At 44.0% G+C, this 21,139-nt stretch overlaps 1 protein-coding gene across 1 annotated transcript in view; it reads right to left on the reverse strand.

The window, feature by feature from the left end:
• Positions 1-1,165: 1,165 nt before the first annotated feature.
• The window catches only part of LOC133747047 (leucine-rich repeat-containing protein 37A3-like), a 73,888-nt gene continuing 53,914 nt past the window's right edge, over positions 1,166-21,139 (reverse strand). The window contains exon 17 of the mRNA XM_062175178.1: positions 1,166-1,788. Coding sequence (XP_062031162.1) covers positions 1,166-1,788 — 623 coding nt within the window. The remainder of the gene's footprint in view (positions 1,789-21,139) is intronic.

Below are 21,139 nucleotides of genomic sequence, written 5' to 3' on the forward strand. Positions count from 1 at the left end.
TGGAAGAAATTGAAGCAATTGAATAAATCAGGGGAATTTGAAGATGATGATGAGTAAAAAGAGAACAAGGGTTAGGACTGCGTCTTGACTTTTTCCATTGTTGATTGAGGAAGATCTTTCCAAGAATACTGAGAAGGAATGAGCAGATTAATTTTTAAAATAGATTTATTTTTTCACCTGAGAGGTAGAGTTAAAACAGAGAGTGGGTTTTCACAGAGAGAGAGAGAGAGAGAGGTCTTAACATCCGCTGGTTCATTCCCCAAATGGCCACAACTGCTGGATATTGGCTCTTCCAAAGCTAGCAGCCAGGAGCTTCTTCCAGGTCTCTCACACAGGTGCAGGGGTCCAAGAATTTGGGCCATCTTCTACTGCTTTCCCAGTCCATTACAGGGAGTTGGATTGGAAGTGGAGCTGCTGGGACTCAAACCCGTGCCCATATAGGATGCCGGTGCTGCAGGCAGATGCTTAACTTACTATGCCACAGCACCGGCCCCATGAGTAGGTTAATTTTAAGACATTCAGGAACCTTGAGATGTCAAAAAGGCTAGGAAATATAATGGTCCCAAATGGTGTTTCTGGTTATTATTTTTTTCTTTTTTGACAGGCAGAGTCAGACAGTAAGAGAGAGAGAGACAGAGAGAAAGGTCTTCCTTCCATTGGTTCACTCCCTATATGGCCACCATAGTGGCACAGTGTGGCCGAGACGCTGCACTGATCTGAAGCCAGGAGCCAGGTGCTTCTCCTGGTCTCCCATGTGGGTGCAGGACCCAAGGACCTGGGCCATCCTCCACTGCCTTCCCGGGCCACAGCAGAGAGCTGGACTGGAAGAGGAGCAACCGGGGCTAGAACCCAGCATCCATATGGGATACTAGTGAGCTGCGGCACCAGCCATTTTTTTTTCCCGTTTCTAGTTATTTTTAAAAAATAAGTTCCAAGGGACATGAAGAAAGAAACACTGAAGGTGAAAGAAACACCGAAGTTGTTGGTGCTGTGATTAAGATGCTGCTTGGGATAGCATCTTTTTTTTTTCCACTGCAAAACCGATTTAAGGAGAATAAATAGAGTCCCAGGGGGGCAGAGTCCAACTTGGCCGCAGCTTGCAGGAGACTGTGCCACGCCGGCGGTCTGGGAAGAGGGCAGCTGGGGTGAAGCATCCTGGGAGGCCCTAGCTGTCCCAGCAGGCAGCGTCCCGTCCATCTGTGAGCAGGGCCGGGGGTGTCGCAGGCTCCTCGGCTCCAGCAGCCCTGCGCTCCTGGCTCTCATAGACGGAGTGGAGCCTGTTAATCAAGAAGACTTTGTCTTCCCCCTCGTTGCGGATCTGCTCCTTGAGCAGGCAGATGACCTCTCGCTGGCCCTTCACCACCTGGATGTTGAGGTAGATGACAGCCAGCAGCAGCGCCGACGCCAGGAAGAGGGAGAAGGTGTTCTCCACCAGGTAGCGGTGCGCCCAGGGCAGCCATGACGCGCTGGGGCCCGCCAGCTCCAGGCGGCGCACCCACGCCGTGCCCGCCTCATACACGGCGCCCAGGGTCCGGAACGGGCCGCACGCGCCCGAAGCCTTCACCTGCCAGACGGCGTAGCAGAAGAAGACAGCGGCTCCCAGGAAAGACGGGAAGCAGAGCAGCAAGCAGAAGACGGTGCGCATGCGCGACGCCAGCCAGGGTCTGCCGGGGGCCTGGCAGTTGGCCAGCAGGCTGGTCTTCTTCAGGTAGAACAGCAGCACCAGCTTGAGGACCTGCACGGCGGGGAGGAGGGGCGAGAAGAGGACCCCCCCAGCCAGGTCAGAGTCTGCCCGTAAATCAGGTCCAGAACATCAGAGTGTCTGTGTTTGAGTACTGGCTCTTCTCCAGATTCTAGCTTCCTGCTCATGCATACCCTAGGAGACAACAGGTAGAGGGTAAACTAGTTGGATTCCTGCCCAGGGAAATCTGGACTGGGTTCCCAGATCCTACATTTGACTTGCTCCAGTCCCCCAACTTTTGTATGGTTTTGGTCGTGAGCTAGCAGATGGGAGACCTCTCTTTGTTTCTCTGTATGTCACTCTCTGACCCTGTCTGTCATTCAAATAAAATTAAATAAATATAAAAATTTTATTGTAGGGCAATTGCTATTTTATTACAATGAATTAATATACAAATCAACCTTAGGAATGAGGAAATCATTGGTTATCCTTGTAAATCTAAAGTGGAGAGCAATATAGGATGAAGGTAACTGCTCTTTCAGTCTCATTTTGAAGGGAAAGAAAGAGATGGTACTGGAGCTTTGGAAATTAAATGCTGAGGAGATTTCCTTCAAAGCTCAAGGAAACTTAGTGAGTTTAAATGATGGGTGGATGGCTAGTGATGTGATGAAAGAGTTAATGATAGTGGGGATATAGATTGTCAGTAGCAGAAGGGATATAAATTATTTTAAAAATTCAAAAAGGGAGTTATGTAGGGTAAATATGATCTTTCAGATACAATAATAAAAATGAAAATGCAGGAATATTTTAAAATATTATGTGATACACAGAGGGATTTTTTTCAAATTATATATTTCACCTGTATAGGAAAAATGTGAGCAGTACTATGAGAATAGGTGGAATTCAAAATGCATTGAAGAAAGCTTGAAATATTCATGGAAGGTAGAAAAGCGATCTAATTTGCTAGATAAAGTCGTTTCCAGATGTATATTAAGGAATTTAAGTATATCTGGATCAATAGCATAATCAGAACTCTTGCAGCCACCTTAGTGGCACATACTGACAGGAGACTCAGGTTCTTCTTTCAAATTTTTATCAATTTTCATTTATTTGAAATGCTGAGAGGCAGAGACAAAACAAACACAGAGAGAGAGCTCCCATCCAGTGAGCCTCCCAACAAAGGCCAGTAACAGCTTGGACAAGATCAGGCTGAAGGCAGGAGCCAGGCACCAGGAACTCAGTCCAGGTCTCTCATGTGGATAGCAGGGACCCAAATACTTGAACCATCACCTGCTACCTCATAGTGGGCACAGCATCAGGAATCAAACAAAGAGTGGAACCAAGACTCCAGCCCAGAGCCCTGGAATGGGACATGACTTCCCAAGAGGTGTCTCATCCATGGTTCCAGGTTCCATGGCCTAGATTCTTTTTTTTAAAGATTTATTTATTTATTTGAAAGGCAGAGTTACAGAGAGGGAGGGAGGGAGGGAGAGAGAGAGGGAGGGAGAGAGGTCTTCCATCCTCTGGTTCACTCTCCTGATGGCTACAATGGCTGGAGCTGTGCTGATCTGAAGCTTCTTCCAGCTCTCCCACATGGGTACAGGGGCCCAAGCACTTAAGCCATCTTCTACTGCTTTCCCAGGGCATAGCAGAGAGCTGCATCGGAAGTAGAGCAGCTGGAACTCAAACCAGTGCCCATATGGGATGCCAGCACTATAGGCATTGACTTTACCTGCTACACCACAGTGTCAGCCCCAAGGCCTACGTTCTTAATGAATAGATGTGGTGAATCGAATATGCAGTCATCCAGGGTCACATGAGTGGCTGGATTGAACTGGGAAGTCCGAATGAGGAGAGGGTGGGGCTGATGGGAGTGTATCTAATACAAGGGACTTCTTTGTGGTACCGGAAGTGAGGTATGTGAAATGATAGTGTGAATAAACTAGAAAGTGACATTTTAGCTAAAACTCAGGTTTCATATGTACCCTTGAAGGTGATGGATATGTTTAGGGATCTGAGCTCCAGAAGGAGGCAGACCTCAATCCAAACTCTAGCCAGGTCACAATTAAGCCATGCAGAATTTTTGTATTATGAAAGCTTTGTGAGCTGCAGCTTTCCTCATTTGGAATTGAGTAATGAATCCTAAATAGCTGGTTTACTTTGATGATTAAAAAATAAATATATAGGGGCCAATGCCTATATGGCATATTGAGTAAAACTGCTGCCTGCAGTGCTGGCATCTCATATGGGTTCTGGTTTGAATCCTGGCTGCTCCACTTCCAATCCAGCTCTCTGTTATAGCCTGGGAAAGCAGTAGAAGATGGCCCAAATCTTTGGGCCCTTGCACCCATGTGGGAGACTGGGAAGAAGCCCCTGGATCCTGGCTTCAGATCGGTGCAGCTCCGGCCATTGTGGTCTTCTTGGGAGTGAACCAGTGGGTGAAAGACCTATCTCTCTCTGCCTCTGCCTCTCTGTAACTGCTTTTTAAATAAATAAATAAATAAGTGCAAAACCCATGGGAAAACTCAGTAGAGCTTTTATTTTTTCCTTTCAGGCATCTAAGATGAAAGATTGAATTAATCTCACTCTTTATAATGACCCATAGTCAACATTTACCCAAATAGTACAGCTGATTATTAACAATGTGTTCAACAGAAGAAATGTGGTTTACAAGTGCCTCACATATGCTAATATGAGATGCAGGATGTTGCTGCTCATAATGGCCATTAATACTAGACACACTTTTGTTATCAATGTACTAGAATATCAAGTGTTATCAATGTACTAGAATAGCAGCAGATTACATTTGCCCTGACACCTTTCCTCTTTATTTTATGACCCTTGCTGCCATTCAGGATTCTTAGGATACAACACTTAAATTGAGACATGAGTGTACCTGCTACTTTCCTGTTGAAGGGATCATGAAATGATTCCATAGTTGCCTGGGCAGAAATCCAAATCCATGGAGTAGAGGGAAGATGTCATGTTCAGAACTGAGGGACCAACGTTATCTGAATCCAGATGCAGATGAGTGAGGGTGGCTGAGGTCAGTTGTCTTCAGAGGGTTGGGAAGCAACTTTGGGTGGGGAGGGTCTGAGGCTGCAGAGTTCTAGGATGAATGTGGGAACATAAAAAGGATATTGCATCAAACCAAGGATGACTAAATCTGAAAGAAATTGACAGTGATTTCTTAGATTTGGAGACAAGTGCCCACGTCATATGTGCCACATTTGCACAGGATTTGCAGTTATAAGGAGGGAGTGAATGAAATCTTTGAGTGCTAATTATATCTAACATATACAGCTAAGTTTTGAAAATCTGGTATGTAAATTGGGACAATGCATATATGCTTTATGAGCAGCAATAGCCAAAGCCCTCTGTATTTGGCGGTGGGAGAGATGAGGGTTGCCCTGTGTTTCTTGGAGTACTCCACATGTACATTCAGCTTTGGTTTGGACAGTCACTCCCAGGGGAGGTTTAGGGATTTATGGTTTAGGGAAGGCTTAGGGATTCATGACTGGTGTGCCTGGGAATCGTGGACAAGACTGGATTTCCCAGCTTCTTTCTCCATGGTTGTCTCTGCCTGCTTGTTTTTCAGATTTTCTCTGAGAATGCAGAAGGGGACAGGTGGGAGTTGAGTTCCTAGCAGTGAGTTCCCAGATGGCGCCTGTTCTTTCTCTCAAAAGTGACTTGTATGGCCAGAATGGGGATGTGCTTCCTCTTGGCTGGCGTTTGTCAGTGCACGCACAATGTGTTCAAGGGTCCAAATTCCTGGTATGTTTTCCCAGGACTGTGTGATGCTTAGTGAATTACAGATTGATTTAGAAATAGTCAGTTTCCCAGTATTTCCTCCATTGGTTCCAAATGGTATTAAAACTCTTGAAGAGAGGGATTGGTAGCACTTGCCCTTTTCTTTCCTTAATCAGGTTTGTTGGGGAGGAAATAATCAAAGTAGTGGCTACAGTAGACTTGAGAATGTGGCAGGCACAGAAGATGAGGAGGAATCAGGGAGAGAAAACTCAGAGTAGGTGAGAAGAGGCTTTTCAGCAAAGGAATCAGAGGAGGCCCTGGGGTGAGAGCTCCCTGCAGGGTTGTGGAGCAAAGAGTGCCTTTACACTTATGTAGATTTTGTCTGTGGTAAGTTATTAATTTTCCAATTTGAAATTAGTATGGGTTTGATGTAACATGTTTGTACTTCCTTCTCTTTGAAACTCTGTCTTTTAAGTAGTAAGTACTTTTAAGAAACAAGCAAATTAGAATATACTCTCTCTACTGGACTCAGATATCATACCTTTGAGTTTAAACAATAAAACTGAGATTTGCAAAAATGTTTTTGGCCAGCGCCACGGCTCACTAGGCTAATCCTCTGCCTGTGGCACTGGCACCCTGGGTTCTAGTCCCGGTTGGGGCACCAAATTCTGTCCCAGTTGCTTCTCTTCCAGTCCAGCTCTCTGCTGTGGCTCGGGAGTGCAGTGGAGGATGGCCCAGGTACTTGGGCCCTGCACCCACTTGGCAGACCAGGAGAAGCACCTGGCTCCTGGCTTTGGATCATGCAGTGTGCCAGTCGCAGTGGCCATTTGGGGGGTGATCCAATGGAAAAGGAAGACCTTTCTCTCTGTCTCTCTCTCTCTCTCTCTCTCTCTCTCACTGTCTGTCTAACTCTGCCTGTCAAAAAATGTTTTTAATAAAAAATTTACAACTTGATACTTTCAGAAGAAGCAGCAGTCATACCACATTTAGAGGATATTTTAATTTTAAGATGATGTTACGTATTTCAATTTTAGATATTATCTTCTCATAACTAAATGATCTCACCCTAACACATCTACAGAAAGTATTATAAGTCAAATTGGTTTAGGATATGTTAGATACCACAAGGAATTTAATTTGTAGAAATGTTTTAAATATGGGAGGACTTGAGAAGGTGATTTTCCCCTTAGCAACAAGGTCACAAAAATCCAGGTTCCCTTAATGTTTTTTTAAAAGATTTATTTATTTACTTGAAAGTCAGAGTTACACACAGAGGGAAGGAGAGGCAGAGAGAGAGAGAGAGAGAGAGAGAGAGAGAGAGAGAGAGAGAGAGAGATCTTCCACCCAGTGGTTCACTCCCCAGTTGGCCACAATGGTCGGATCTGTGCTGATCCGAAGCCAGGAGCCACAAGCTTCCTCTTGGTCTCCCACGTGGGTGCAGGGGCTCAAGACTTGGGCCATCTTCTACTGCTTTCCCAGGCCACAGCAGAGAGCTGGATGGGAAGTGGAGCATCCGGGACACGACCCTTAATGTTTGGTGTTTATTCAGATTAGGAAACTGGAACAATTTGTGCCTTAAGGGGAAAGAAGGTATTAGGTAGAGTGAATGACCATTTTTCAAAGACTGGAGAGACCCAAACTTAGCAGCAGCCTTCTCTTACTGTGTGAGCAGAGACACAGGGTGATGGAATAGGAGAGATGAAAATGGATGATGTGAGGTACCACAACAGACATGAGGCAAAGGCTGTCCAGTAGTGGGAAGGTAGTCTTCAGTGCAGCAGTCCTGGAACTACTAGCTTGTGCTGTGAACCCCCTGTCCCCCAGTTCTGTGGGAAACCTGTTCAGGTGTACCTGGTGTCTTGGCCATTACTTCAAGGGTATTTGCATTTTTTTTAAAATATGGAAACTTAAATATAAAGCTTCAATACAAGATTCAATAAAGTAAAAAAAAACTTTTCTAGATAGGAGTGGAGTTTGTACTTGTGTGATTCTGAATTTCAGGTTTTTGACTGCATCCATTTTGTTTATGGAGAGGGATATTTCAAGTCTCCCAGTGTCAGTGCCTGTATGAAGTGACAATGAAGTCATCTCCTGGCTGTAGGGACTGGGACTGTGCTGGATCTTCCCCTCATTCGTGCAAGAGACATAGGGCTTCTGTATTCAGTGTTTGCTGGTCCCCACAGGGCTCTGTGTTCATTTCTGGTATGGACACGAGACTCACCTATCCAGAACAGGATATATTTGTTTCTAAGTTGTAGGGTCAATGCATTATTTTTTTAAAATTTATTTGAGAGGTAGAGTTACAGACAAGAGAAGGAGAGACAGAAAGGTCTTCCATCTGCTGGTTCTCTCCCCAAATGGCTGCAATGGCCAGAGCTGGGCTGATCCAAAGCCAGGAGCCAGGAGCTTCTTTCAGGACTCCCATGTGGGTGCAGAGGCCAAGGATTTAGGCTGCTTTCCCAGGCCATATCAGAAGAGGAGCAGCCGGTACACAAACCAGCACCCATGTGGGATGCTGGCATTGCAAGTGGCACAAGCGGAGGCTTAGCCCACTGCACCACAGTGCCAGCCCCGGGTCAGTGCATTATTAAACCATGTGTCATCACACCCAGCTGAGAGGAGAGAGTGTGCAGGGCATGCCTGCACTGAGCATGGCTTATGGAGTCTGTCATCCAGTGCAGTCGTTTAAGGAAAGAAGATGGTGTCTGAGTCCTGTTCCAGGGAACACCAAGAATATCAGCTCAGCACAAATGTTATCAGGGATAGTATTCTGAGAATTTGCAAACACAAGAGTTTATTCACATTGCTGAGTGACCAGTCTCCAGAACTCTGTCTAAGTCCGTACCCACTGAACTACCCATTCCTGTGTTTTGTACCCCCTCCAAACTTCCAGTAACTCCTTTCCATGTCTAGGCTAGGGAGTCCTCCAGCATCTGTGAGGTGGCCCATGTTGCCATAGTTCTGTGTGGTTATGGAAAAGCATAGGGTTGTAGGTGAGCAGTCAGCAGCCTGAAGGTGACTTTGAGAGGTGCTGACCCTAGACGGAGTCCAGAAGTGTGGAGCCCAGGAAGTGCATTCGCCTCTTTGATGACAGGCTCCAACAGAAGATAGAAATCTGGTGACCAACACCCAGTTTGCTAGACAGCTGCCCAACTAACCTTTCTTGGAGATACTCTACAGAAGCTTGTATGTTTTCTGCTCCATCTTTTTTTTAAGATTTATTTATTTATTTGAAAGTCAGAGTTACACACAGAAGGAAAAGCAGAGAGAGAGAGAGACAGAGACAGAGACAGAAGGAGAGAGAGAAAGAAGTCTTCCATCCGCTAGTTCACTCCTCAATTGGCCGCAGTGGCCGGAGCTGTGCTGATCTGAAGTGAGAAGCCAGGAGCCTCTTCAGGGTCTTCCCGCACAGGTGCAGGGGCCCAAGGACTTGGGCCATCTTCTACTGCCTTCCCAGGCCATAGCAGAGAACTGGATGGGAGTGGAGCAGCTGGGACTGGAACCGGCGCCCTCCTGCTCCATCTTGACTGCTCAAGAACCTAGACTCAGGAAAGCGAAGTACGTGTCTTTACTGCCAGTAGATGGTGGCTCAGTACTCTCACTCAGTGCCTCAGGCATGATGGAAAACAGGACCGTTAGGTATCACCAAGCAGTCCACGAATGCCAGTCTAGACAAGGCCACAATGCTGATCCCACCAGGGTATCCCCATCTTTTGTTTGTGTTTTGGGATGTTTCACGGGGCTGTCCTGTAAAGGAGCAATTATTTTGGTAGGGGGTGGGTGGCAGTTAAAAGCCTGGTCATCCTCTCAGGTTCACCCCTCAGGTCATAGTTGGCAGGATGGGAAAGTGAGTGCTGGGGTGGCACCATCTTTCCTGATGTGAATCCCAAGCTCAGGCCTTCACTGTATCATTCCAGGATGGACATTTGCACAGATGCAGGTCTGTGCCTGACATAGGAAGTGAAAGTCAAATGCAACAGAAGCAGCACTGATGATGGTCAGGCAGGGGGCTTTGGTGCCCCCAGGCCTGGATGCAGACCTCCAAGAAGCAGATTGGCAAGAGTCTAGTTGACAGTCTCCCTAATTCCACTTTCCTTGGTGAGGGGAAGCTGCACCACACAGACAACAGGGGAGAGTTTAACTCAGGTTGAGTGCAGGTGCAGGGGTCTATACACCCATGGCCTGGGAATGATCAAGGGAAGCTTGCTGGAATCTCCCCAAGATTCATCCTCTGCTTTTCCTCTTGAGTGACCTCAGTTCCCCACTCCAGGAAATGTGGGCTTCTTCCCTTCGTGGACTCCACTGTTGGACCTCAGCTTGGCCAGGTGCAAAAATCAAGATTAACATTTCAAGGAACATTTGAAAAATCCTGTATATAGTGTTTTCCCATCACATTATTTTTAAGGGAAATATTTATGGTCAGGTGGGGGAAGCCTGATGGGGCTGGAAGGAGAGGGCAAGAGAGTAAGAGAGAGAGGCATCAGGAGAGAGAGAGAGCGCACATGTGCTGGAAGCAGGTCCTGTTATAGTCTTGCTGAAGGGCAGGGAAATAGGAGCAGCGAATCCCATTAGGGTGGGAGTAGAGCTGACACCTGTGGTTGGGCCATGGGGCTTAGGACCGAAGCTTACTGTGCAAGGTGGGGATAGGGGCCAGAGGCTAAGAAGGCATCTGGGGCATAGATGGCACCACAGATAAGACAGCACCACTTCACTAATGTTCCCCCCTTTTGTTTTTTATTATTTGTTTATTTGAGAGGTAGAGTTACAGACAGACAGAGAGAGAAGGGTCTTCCTTTCATTGGTTCACTCCCCAAATGGCCACAATGGCTGGAGCTGTGCTGATCGGAAGCCAGGAGCCAGGTGCTTCTTCCTGGTCTCCCACGTGGGTGCAGGGGCCCAAGGACTTGGGCCATCTTCTACTGCTTTCCCAGGCCATAGCAGAGAGCTGGATGGGAAGAGGAGCAGCCGGGACTAGAACTGGTGCCCGTATGGGATGCCGGTGCCACAGGTGGAGGATTATCCTCCTGCACCACAGCACCGGCACTCCCTTTGTTTTTTTTTTAAATTATTTATTTATTTGACAGGTAGAGTTAGTGAGAGAGAGAGACAGAGAGAAAGTTAGACAGTGAGAGAGAGAGAGAGGTCTTCCTTCCGTTGGTTCACCCCACCAAATGGCCACTATGGCCAGCGCTGTGCCAATCAAAAGCCAGGTGCCAGCCAGCGCCACGGCTCACTAGGCTAATCCTCCGCCTTGCGGCGCCGGCACACCGGGTTCTAGTCCCGGTCGGGGCACCGATCCTGTCCCGGTTGCCCCTCTTCCAGGCCAGCTCTCTGCTGTGGCCAGGGAGTGCAGTGGAGGATGGCCCATGGGAGACCAGGATAAGCACCTGGCTCCTGCCATTGGATCAGCGCGGTGCGCCGGCCGCAGCGTGCTACTGCGGCGGCCATTGGAGGGTGAACCAACGGCAAAAGGAAGACCTTTCTCTCTGTCTCTCTCTCACTGTCCACTCTGCCTGTCAAAAAAAAAAGCCAGGTGCCACGTGCTTCTTCCTGGTCTCCCGAGCAGGTGCAGGGGCTCAAGCACTTGGGCCATCCTCCACTGCCTTCCCAGGCCACAGCAGAGAGCTGGACTGGAAGAGGAGCAACGGGGACTAGAACCCGACACCATATGGGATGCCAGTGCCACAGGCCATAGTGCCAGCTCCCCCTTTGTTTTTAATAAAGCAAGTGTTGTATGGGATTCCATCAGCCCCAAAAGTCCAGGAGGGGTGGAGGGACAATGATCTGTCTTTCGACTCCAGGGCAGTTCCATTTCCAGGGACCTAACTCTTAGCTGGCAGAGCTGCCAGGGCTCTTCATAAGCTACTTCTGCTGAAGCCCTGGCTTTCCATGTAAACCAATGCAGTGGTCTGGTCTGTTGGATCTCCTTGATGGCAGATCACTGTACAGAGCAGCCTTAATTGGCCTGCCGCCTATCTTTACATTGCTTCTACTGCCTAGCTTTCTCTTCCTCCTGGCTTTTGTGGAAGCAGAACAGAGGAAACCTTTAAGAGTATGCAAGTCAAGAGGGTGCTCAGTCCCTTGTCTGGTGGTCTAAACTAGAAGTCTGTAGTCACAGGCATGTTCTGATAGTGGATTTTCTGTGAGATGGACAGTGCCATGAGGAAAGTTACGTCCTCACTTTAAAACTGTCTCTCCCTTTATTGGTCTGAAAGGAAGGTTTTGCCTGTTTACTGTGTCCATGGTGAAGTAAATCTAGCTGTGAAATTATAATTTAAGTTCTCATTTTGGCTATGCTATTATTACAGAAAATGTTAGCCATCCTTTTTATAAGGTTTAAGGATCAAACTGTACATCCTCAGAGTCCTTCAGTATAGAGTCAGTTTCCCATCTTGAAAAGAATAGAGAAATGAGGGAACAAGTCAGGCTTCCCAGATCGCTTACTGTCAATAACAATATCAAATGAAAATTTAGCAGGCAATTTCAACTGTTAAATAACAATTTATGAAAACATTTACCAGAAGGTCCAATGCCTTCTATAAATTTTAAAAATACATGTATTTTGAAACATCTCTTAAATATCCAATATGGTGAAGCTTGTTTGACCAGCAAGCATGTAAAAACATTTTTAGATTCTTTCTACCAACAATTTTTTATTAAACTTTTATTTAATGAATATAAATTTCCAAAGTACAGCTTATGGGTTACAATGGCTTCCCCCTCCCAAAACTTCCCTCCCAACCACAACCCTCCCCTTTCCCGCTCCCTCTCCACTTCCAATCACATCATGATTCATTTTCAATTCTCTTTATGTACAGAAGATCAGTTTAGTATATATTAGGTAAAGATTTCAACAGTTTGCCCCCATATAGCAACACAAAGTGAAAAAAAAATACTGTTGGAGTACTAGTTATAGAATTAAATAACAGTGTATAGCACATTAAAGACAGAGATCATACATAATTTTTTTTAAAAAATTAATTAATTTTCTATGCCATTTCCAATTTAACACCAGGTTTTTTTTTCATTTCCAATTATCTTTATATACAGAAGATCGATTCAGTATATAATTAGTAAAGATCTCATCAGTTTGTACCCACGCAGAAACACAAAGTGTAAAAATACTGTTTCAGTACTAGTTATAGCATCACTGCACATTAGACAACACATTAAGGACAGATCCCACATGGGACTGACTTAGCAATTTGACACTCCTGTTCATGGTTCAGTAATCTCCCTAGGCTCTAGTCATGAGTTGCCAGGGCTATGGAAGCCTTTAGGGTTCGCTAACTTTGATCTTATTCCGATAGGGTCATAGTCAAAGTGGAAGTTCTCTCCTCCCTTCAGAGAAAGGTACCTCCTTCTTTGATGGCCCCGTTCTTTCCACTGGGATCTCACTCACAGAGATCTTTCATTTAGGTCTTCTTCTTTTTTTTCTTTTCCATGGTTTCTTGGCATTCCATGCCTACAATACTCTCATGGGATCTTCAGCCAGATCCGAATGCCTTAAGGGCTGATTCTGAGGCCAGAGTGTTGTTTAGGACGTCTGCCATTCTATGAGTCTGCTGTGTATCCCGTTTCCCATGTTGGATCCTTCTCTCCCTTTTTGATTCTATCAGAATTAGCAGACACTTGTCTTGTTTGTGTGATCCCTTTGACTCTTAGACCTATCAGAGCCATCGATTGTGAACTGAAATTGATCACTTGGACTAGTGAGATGGCATTGGTACATGCCACCTTGATGGGATTGTATTGGAATCCCCTGGCACATTTCTAACCCCATCATTTGGGGCAAGTCTGATTGAGCATGCCCCAAATTGTACATCTCCTCCCTCTTTTACACTCTTAAATTTAACAGGGATCACTTTTCAGTTAAAATTTAAACACCTAAGAATAATTGTGTGTTAATTACAGAGCTCAACCACTAGTACTAGAACAACAACAACAACAACAAATACTAAAAAGGATAAAGTATTACATTGTACATCTAGAGTCAGGACAAGAGCTGATCAGGTCATTGTTTCTTATAGTGTCCATTTCACTTCAACGGGTTTCCCCTTTGGTGCTCAGTTGTCACCAATCAGGGAAAAAAAATGATATTTGTCTCTTTGGGACTGGCTTAATTCACTCAGCATGATGTTTTCCAGATTCCGCCATCTTGTTGCAAATGACTGGGTTTCATTGTTCCTTACTGCTGTATAGTATTCTATGGAGTACATGTCCCATAATTTCTTTATCCAGTCTACTGTTGATGGGCATTTGGGTTGGTTCCAGGTCTTAGCTATTGTGAATTGAGCTGCAATAAACATTAAGGTGCAGATGGCTTTTTTATTAGCTAATTTATTTTCCTTTGGGTAAATTCCAAGGAGTGGGATGGCTGGGTTGCATGGTAGGGTTATGTTCAGGTTTCTGAGGAATCTCCAGACTGTCTTCCATAGTGGCTTAACCAGTTTGCATTCCCACCAACAGTGGGTTAGTGTCCCTTTTTCCCCACATCCTCTCCAGCATCTATTGTTGGTAGATTTCTGAATGTGAGCCATTCTCAATGGGGTGAGTTGAAACATCATTGTGGTTTTGATTTGCATTTCTCTGATTGCTAGTGATCTTGAACATTTTTTCATGTGTCTGTTGGCCATTTGGATTTCCCCTTTTGAAAAATGTCTATTGAGGTCCTTGGCCCATCTCTTCAGTGGGTTGTTTGTTCTGTTGTGGATTTTCTTGATTTCTATGTAGATTCTGGTTATCAACCCTTTATCTGCAGTATAGTTTGCAAATATTTTTTCCCATTCTGTCGGTTGCCTCTTCACTTTCCTGACTGTTTCTTTTGAAGTACAGAAACTTCTCAATTTGATGCAATCCCAATAGTTAACTTTGGCTTTGACTGCCTGTGCTCCTGTAGTCTTTTCCAAGAAGTCTTTGCCTGTACCTATATCTTGCAGGGTTTCTCCAATGCTCTCTAATAATTTGATGGTTTCGGGTCGTAGATTTAAGTCTTTAATGCATGTTGAGTGAATTTTTGTGTAAGGTGTAAGGTAGGGGTCTTGCTTCAAGCTTCTGCACATGGAAATCCAATTTTCCCAGCACCATTTATTGAATAGACTGTCCTTACTCCAGGGATTGGATTTGGATCTTTGGTCAAATATAAGTTGTCTGTAGATGTTTGGATTGATTTCTGGTGTTTCCATTCGGTTCCATTGGTCTACCCATCTGTTTCTGTACCAGTACTATGCTGTTTTGATAACAACTGCCCTGTATTATGCCCTGAAATCTGGTATTGTGATGCCTCTGGCTTTGTTTTTGTTGTACAAGATTGTTTTGGCTATTCGAGGTCTTCTGTGTCTCCATATGAATTTCAGCATCATTTTTTCCAGATCTGAGAAGAAGGTCTTCGGTATCTTGATTGGTATCGCATTGAATGTATAAATTGCTTTTGGGAGAATAGACATTTTGATGATATTGATTCTTCCAATCCATGAGCATGGAAGATTTCTCCATTTTTTGGTATCCTCTTCTATTTCTTTAAGGTTTTGTAGTTTTCATCGTAGAGATCTTTAACATCCTTGGTTAAGTTTATTCCAAGGTATTTGATTGTTTTTGTAGCTATTGTGAATGGGATTGATCTTAGAAGTTCTTCCTCATCCGTGGCATTGCCTGTGTATACAAAGGCTGTTGATTTTTGTGGATTGATTTTATATCCTGCTGCTTTGCCAAACTCTTCGATGAGTTCCAGTAGTCTCTTATTAGAGTTCTTTGGGTCCCCTAAATAAAGAATCATATCATCTGCAAAGAGGGATAGTTTGAGTTCTTCCTTCCCGATTTGTATCCCTTTAATTTCTTTTTCTTGCCTAATAGCTCTGGCCAGAACTTCCAGAACTATATTGAAGAGCAGTGGTGAGAGTGGGCATCCCTGTCTGGTACCAGATCTCAGCGGAAATGCTTCCAAGTTTTCCCCATTCAATAGGATGTTGGCCATGGGCTTTTCATATATTGCTTTGAATGTATTGAGGAATGTTCCTTCCATACCCAGTTTGCTTAGAGTTTTCATCATGAAAGGGTGTTGTATTTTATCAAATGCTTTCTCTGCGTCTATTGAGAGAATCATATGGTTTTTCTTCTGCAGTCTTTAATGCAGTGTATTACGTTGATTGTTTTGCGGACGTTGAACCATCCCTGGATACCAGGGATAAATCCCACTTGGTCTGGGTGGATGATCTTTCTGATGTGTTGTTGCATTCTATTGGCCAGAATTTTATTGAGTATTTTTGCATCTATGTTCATCAGGGATATTGGTCTGTAATTCTCTTTCAACGCTGCATCTTTTTCTGGCTTAGGAATTAAGGTGATGCTGGCTTCATAGAAAGAGTTTGGGAGGATTCCCTCTTTTTCGATTGTTTTGAATAGTTTGAGAAGAATTGGAGTTATTTCTTCTCTAAATGTCTGGTAGAACACAGCAGTGAATCCATCTGGTCCTGGGCTTTTCTTTGTAGGGAGGGCCTTTATTACTGTTTCAATTTCTGTGTCAGTTATGTGTCTGTTTAGGTTTTCTATGTCTTCCTGGCTCAATTTAGGTAGGTTGTATGTGTCCAAGAATCTGTCCATTTCTGATAGATTTCCCTGTTTGCTGGCATACAAGTCCTTGTAGTAAATTCTGATGATTCTTTTTATTTCTGTGGTGTCTGTTGTTACGTTTCCCTTTTCATCTCTGATCCTATTGATTTGGGTCTTTTCTCTTCTTTTTTTGGTTAGTTGGGCCAATGGGGTGTCAATTTTGTTTATTTTGTCAAAAAACCAGCTCCTTGTTTGGCTGATTTTTTGTAATGTTTTTTTGGATTCAATCCTGTTGATTTCTTCTTTGATTTTAATTATTTCCCTTCTTCTACTGGGTTTGGGTTTGGGTTTGGTTTGCTGCAGATTTTCTAGATCCTTGAGATGACTTGAAAGCTCATCTATTTGGTGCCTCTCCAATTTCTTGATGTAGGCACCTATTGATATAAACTTTCCTCTTAACACTGTTTTTGTTGTATCCCATAGGTTTTGGTATGTTGTGCTGTTATCCTCATTTACTTCCAGAAAATTTTTGATTTCTCTTTTAATTTCTTCTATGACCCATTGTTCATTCAGGTGCATGTTGTTCAATCTCCATGTGTTTGCACGTGCTCTAGGGATTCCCGAGTTGCTAATTTCCAATTTCATTCCTTTGTGGTCTGAGAAGCTGCATGGTATGATTCTAATTCTCTTGAATTTGCTGAGACTTGCTTTATGGCCTAGTATGTGGTCAATCCTAGAGAAGGTTCCATGTACTGCTGAGAAGAATGTAAAGTCCTTAGATGTAGGATGAAATGTTCTGTAGATATCTGTTAGATCCATTTGGGCTATAGTGTCATTTAAATCTACTGTCTCCTTGTTGATCTTCTGTCCTGTTGATCTGTCTATCTCTGAGAGTGGAGTATTGAAGTCCCCCAGTACTATTGTATTGGTGTCTAAGTCTCCCTTTAATTCCCTTAACAAGTCTTTTAAATAAGCTGGTGCCCTATAATTAGGTGCATATACATTGATAATCGTTATATCTTCCTGTTGAATGGATCCCTTAATCATTAAATAGTGCCCCTCTTTGTCTCTCCTGACAGTTTTTGTGGTAAAGTTTATGTTGTCTGATATTAAGATGGCTACTCCCGCTCTTTTTTCATTACTGTTGGCATGGTATATCTTTTTCCATCCTTTCACTTTCAGTCTGTATGGATCATTGTTGGAAAGATGAGTTTCTTGTAAGCAGCAAAAAGATGGGTTTTGTTCCTTAACCCAGTCAGCCAATCGGTATCTTTTAACTGGACAGTTCAGGCCATTAACATTCAATGTGACTATTGAGAAGGAATAACTTTGCCCTGCCATTTGCCAAAGATATTTTCTAATATATGGTTTGAGATTCCTGTGATCTTTTGCTGTGAGGTTTCCTTCCTTTACCTTCTTTCATATTGGTGACCGTGTTTCTGTGTTTCTGTATGTAATACATCTTTAAGCATCTTTTGCAGGGCTGGACGAGTGGTGACAAATTCTTTCAGTTTCTGTCTGCTGTGAAAGGTCTTTATTTCACCTTCATTCACAAATGAGAGCTTTGCAGGATATAATATTCTGTGCTGGCAGTTTTTCTCTCTTAGTACCTGGGCTATATCTTGCCATTCTCTCCTAGCTTGTAGGGTTTCTGATGAGAAGTCTGCTGTGAGTCTAATTGGAGATACTCTGAGAGTAATCTGGCGTTTCTCTCTTGCACATTTTAGGATCTTTTCTTTGTGTTTCACTGTGGTGAGTTTGATTACGACGTGTCGTGGTGAGGATCTCTTTTGGTCATGTTTATTAGGGGTTCTATGAGCTTCCTGTACTAGGATGTCTCTGTCCTTCTCCAAACCTGGGAAATTTTCTGCTAGTATCTCACTAAAAATGCCTTCTAATCCTTTCTCCCTCTCCATGCCTTCAGGAACTCCTAGAACCCGAATGTTGGGTTTTTTAATAGTATCCTGTAGATTCCTGACAGTATTTTTTAGATTTCTGATTTCTTCTTCTTTTCTTTGATTTGACTGTTTCCTTTCCTGTTCTCTGTCTTCTTCTTTTTTTTTTGACAGGCAGAGTGGACAGTGAGAGAGAGACAGAGAGAAAGGTCTTCGTTTTGCCGTTGGTTCACCCTCCAATGGCCGCTGCGGTAGCGCGCTGTGGCCGGTGCACCGCGCTGTTCCGATGGCAGGAGCCAGGTGCTTCTCCTGGTCTCCCATGGGGTGCAGAGCCCAAGCACTTGGGCCATCCTCCACTGCACTCCCTGGCCACAGCAGAGAGCTGGCCTGGAAGAGGGGCAACCGGGGCAGGATCGGTGCCCTGACCGGGACTAGAACCCGGTGTGCCGGCGCCGCAAGGCGGAGGATTAGCCTGTTGAGCCACGGCGCCGGCCTGTTCTCTGTCTTCTAATTCCGATATTCTCTCTTCTGCTTCACCCATTCTGTTTTTAAGGCTCTCTAATGTGTTTGTCATTTGATCTATTGAGTTCTTCATTTCATTGTGGTTTTTTGTCACTATCACAGTTTCATGTTCTACTAGTTGTTTCATTTCATTTTGATTCCTCCTTAATATTTCATTTTCACGAGAGAGATTTTCTATCTTGTCCATTAAGGATTTCTGTAGTTCAAGAATTTGTTTTTGAGAACTTCTTAATGTTCTTATCAGTTTTTTGAGATCCGTTTCTTGCATTTCCTCTATCTCTTCATCTTCATAATCTTGGATTGGGGTGTCTTGTTCATTTGGGGGCATCATAGTGTCTTCCTTGCTCTTGTTACCTCGGTTTCTACGTTTGTTGTTTGGCATGTTGGAGATAATTTATGGTTTTTTTTTGGCTGTGGTGTTTTTTTCTCATTATACTATGCCTCTAAGTTGGCTGTCTGCTTTGATGGATCCTTAGGGGCTGTGATGGGTGTGGCCGGAGAGCTCTGCTTGATTCTTCAGGTTTAAGGCTGTGCAAAAAGCGACTCACCCAGATTGTCTCTTCCTTGATTTTTTTTGGAATGCCTGTCAAAAGATGCCAAGGAGGTTTAGAACATTTTGTAGAAACAGTATCCTTTAACATCATGACATAATATAGACAAAATTTGATCATTGTTACAAGGTGATTACTCAGATGTTTTAGAATAAGCATATATTTAAACAAACGGCTCTTAAGGGGAACTCAGCTGTTTTAAATGATCAGAACTTAACAGAGTCATTAAGAGAACATAATAGATAAACATTTACAAAATCTGTGTCTCTTTGGTTGTTCCAAAAATCAGAAATAAAACCTTAAATTTAAGAGCTAGTGCATGGAATCATATCTCATATTTTGGAACAGTTTTAACCAAGTCAGAACTAGGGAACTACTGGATCTGACTAGAAAACTGACAGTAACCAACTAAACATAACTATTAATAGGGGATGCTACAGGTTTTAAACAGTTTTTAAGATGATTTAAGTATTGACTAACATACATGCATTGCAAAAACCTCATTGCTTTAACAGAGGATCAGATTCTAATTCTATGTCAAATAGGCTAATAGCTTTTTTTTGACAGGCAGAGTGGACAGTGAGAGAGAGAGAGAGAGACAGAGAGAAAGGTCTTCCTTTTTGCCGTTGGTTCACCTTCCAATGGCCGCTGTGGCTGGCGCATCGCGCTGATCCAAAGCCAGGAGCCAGGTGCTTCTCCTGGTCTCCCATGCGGGTGCAGGGCCCAAGCACTTGGGCCATCCTCCACTGCACTCCTGGGCCATAGCAGAGAGCTGGCCTGGAAGAGGGGCAACCAGGAGAGGGAGAGGGAGAGAGAGAGAGAGAGAGAGACAGAGACAGAGACAGAGACAGAGACTGACTCTCTTTCTTTCTTATCTGCTGATTCACTTCCCAAATGACTATATTGAATGAGGCTGGGCCAGGCTGAAATCAGGAGCCTAGAATTCCATTGAGTCTCCCACATGGATGGCAGGTGCTCAAGCACTTGGGCCATCATCTGCTGCTTTCCTATGCACAGTAGTAGGGAGATGGACTGGAAGTGGAGCAGCTGGACTTGAATTGGCACTCTGATATGGGATGGCAGCATTGTAGGTGGTGGCTTAGCCTACAATACTGGCCCAAGATGGTGTGCTTATTTGGTGGATTGGGACTTAGTTGCTTCACTCCGGGGCAGCACATAGCACACTCAGTGTCATGGTGCTTCAACATTCTCCTCTTATAACAGAAGAAATGCATGAGATCTAAGATGGAGAGAAAACTTCTAGGATTGAGGCAAATAACCAGATTTAAAATTGGGCAAGTGCTTGAATGGCTAATTCTTCAAATACATGGGAGTGGCTATAAGCATATGAAAATTAGTCCAACACCATTGATCATAAGCCAAGTGAAAAATCAAACCCTAACAAATGTCATGTCACACAATGAGGATGATATGAAAACAATAAACAGCTACATACGTTGGCAAAGATAAGAGGGTTCATGAATGCTTGTGCACTCTTGGTGGGAATGTAAAATGGTACAGCCATTTTGCAAGCAATATTAATGTTTTCCATGTAATAGATTTATCTCATTATCCCATAGGGTATGCATGTAAAAGAATTCTAAACAGGATCTCAAAGAAATACAAGGAATATTCACCATAGTACCATTTACTCTAGTCCAAATTTGGGAGCTAGGCGAAGATGACCCTATAGACATCACAGAGAAGTGGTATGTGCAACACAATGGGATAATACATAGCCACAGAAAAGAAGGAAATCTTGTTATGTGGACTGTGACATGGATGAACCTCAAAGACAGTGTGCTAACAAAATAAGCCAGTCACAAAAGTACAGATTCTGCAGATTGTGTTCATAGAGGTTATCTAAAGCAGTCACCCTCATAGAACAGAAAGTAGAAAGGTGGTCATGGGCCCATTAAGGAGGGTATTAGTATTTTGAGGGAATAAGTTTTGTTCTAGACATCCACTTTACAATAACATAAATATATGTAACAGTGCTGAACTGTACCCCTAGCATGTTTAAGGTGATAAATTTAACATTGTGTGTTTCTTACCACAACGACAATGAGGATATTATCTGCCTTATGAGAAGCAGTGTCTAAGCCTTCTTGCCCCTGGCCCTGGGACATGAGAGGACTCCTGCTGTAGGTGCTGGTCACCCTGCAGGTGCATGTGGGCTGGTGCATGTGACA

This window comes from Lepus europaeus, chromosome 18 (assembly GCF_033115175.1).
Source record: "Lepus europaeus isolate LE1 chromosome 18, mLepTim1.pri, whole genome shotgun sequence".
NCBI lineage: Eukaryota > Metazoa > Chordata > Mammalia > Lagomorpha > Leporidae > Lepus > Lepus europaeus.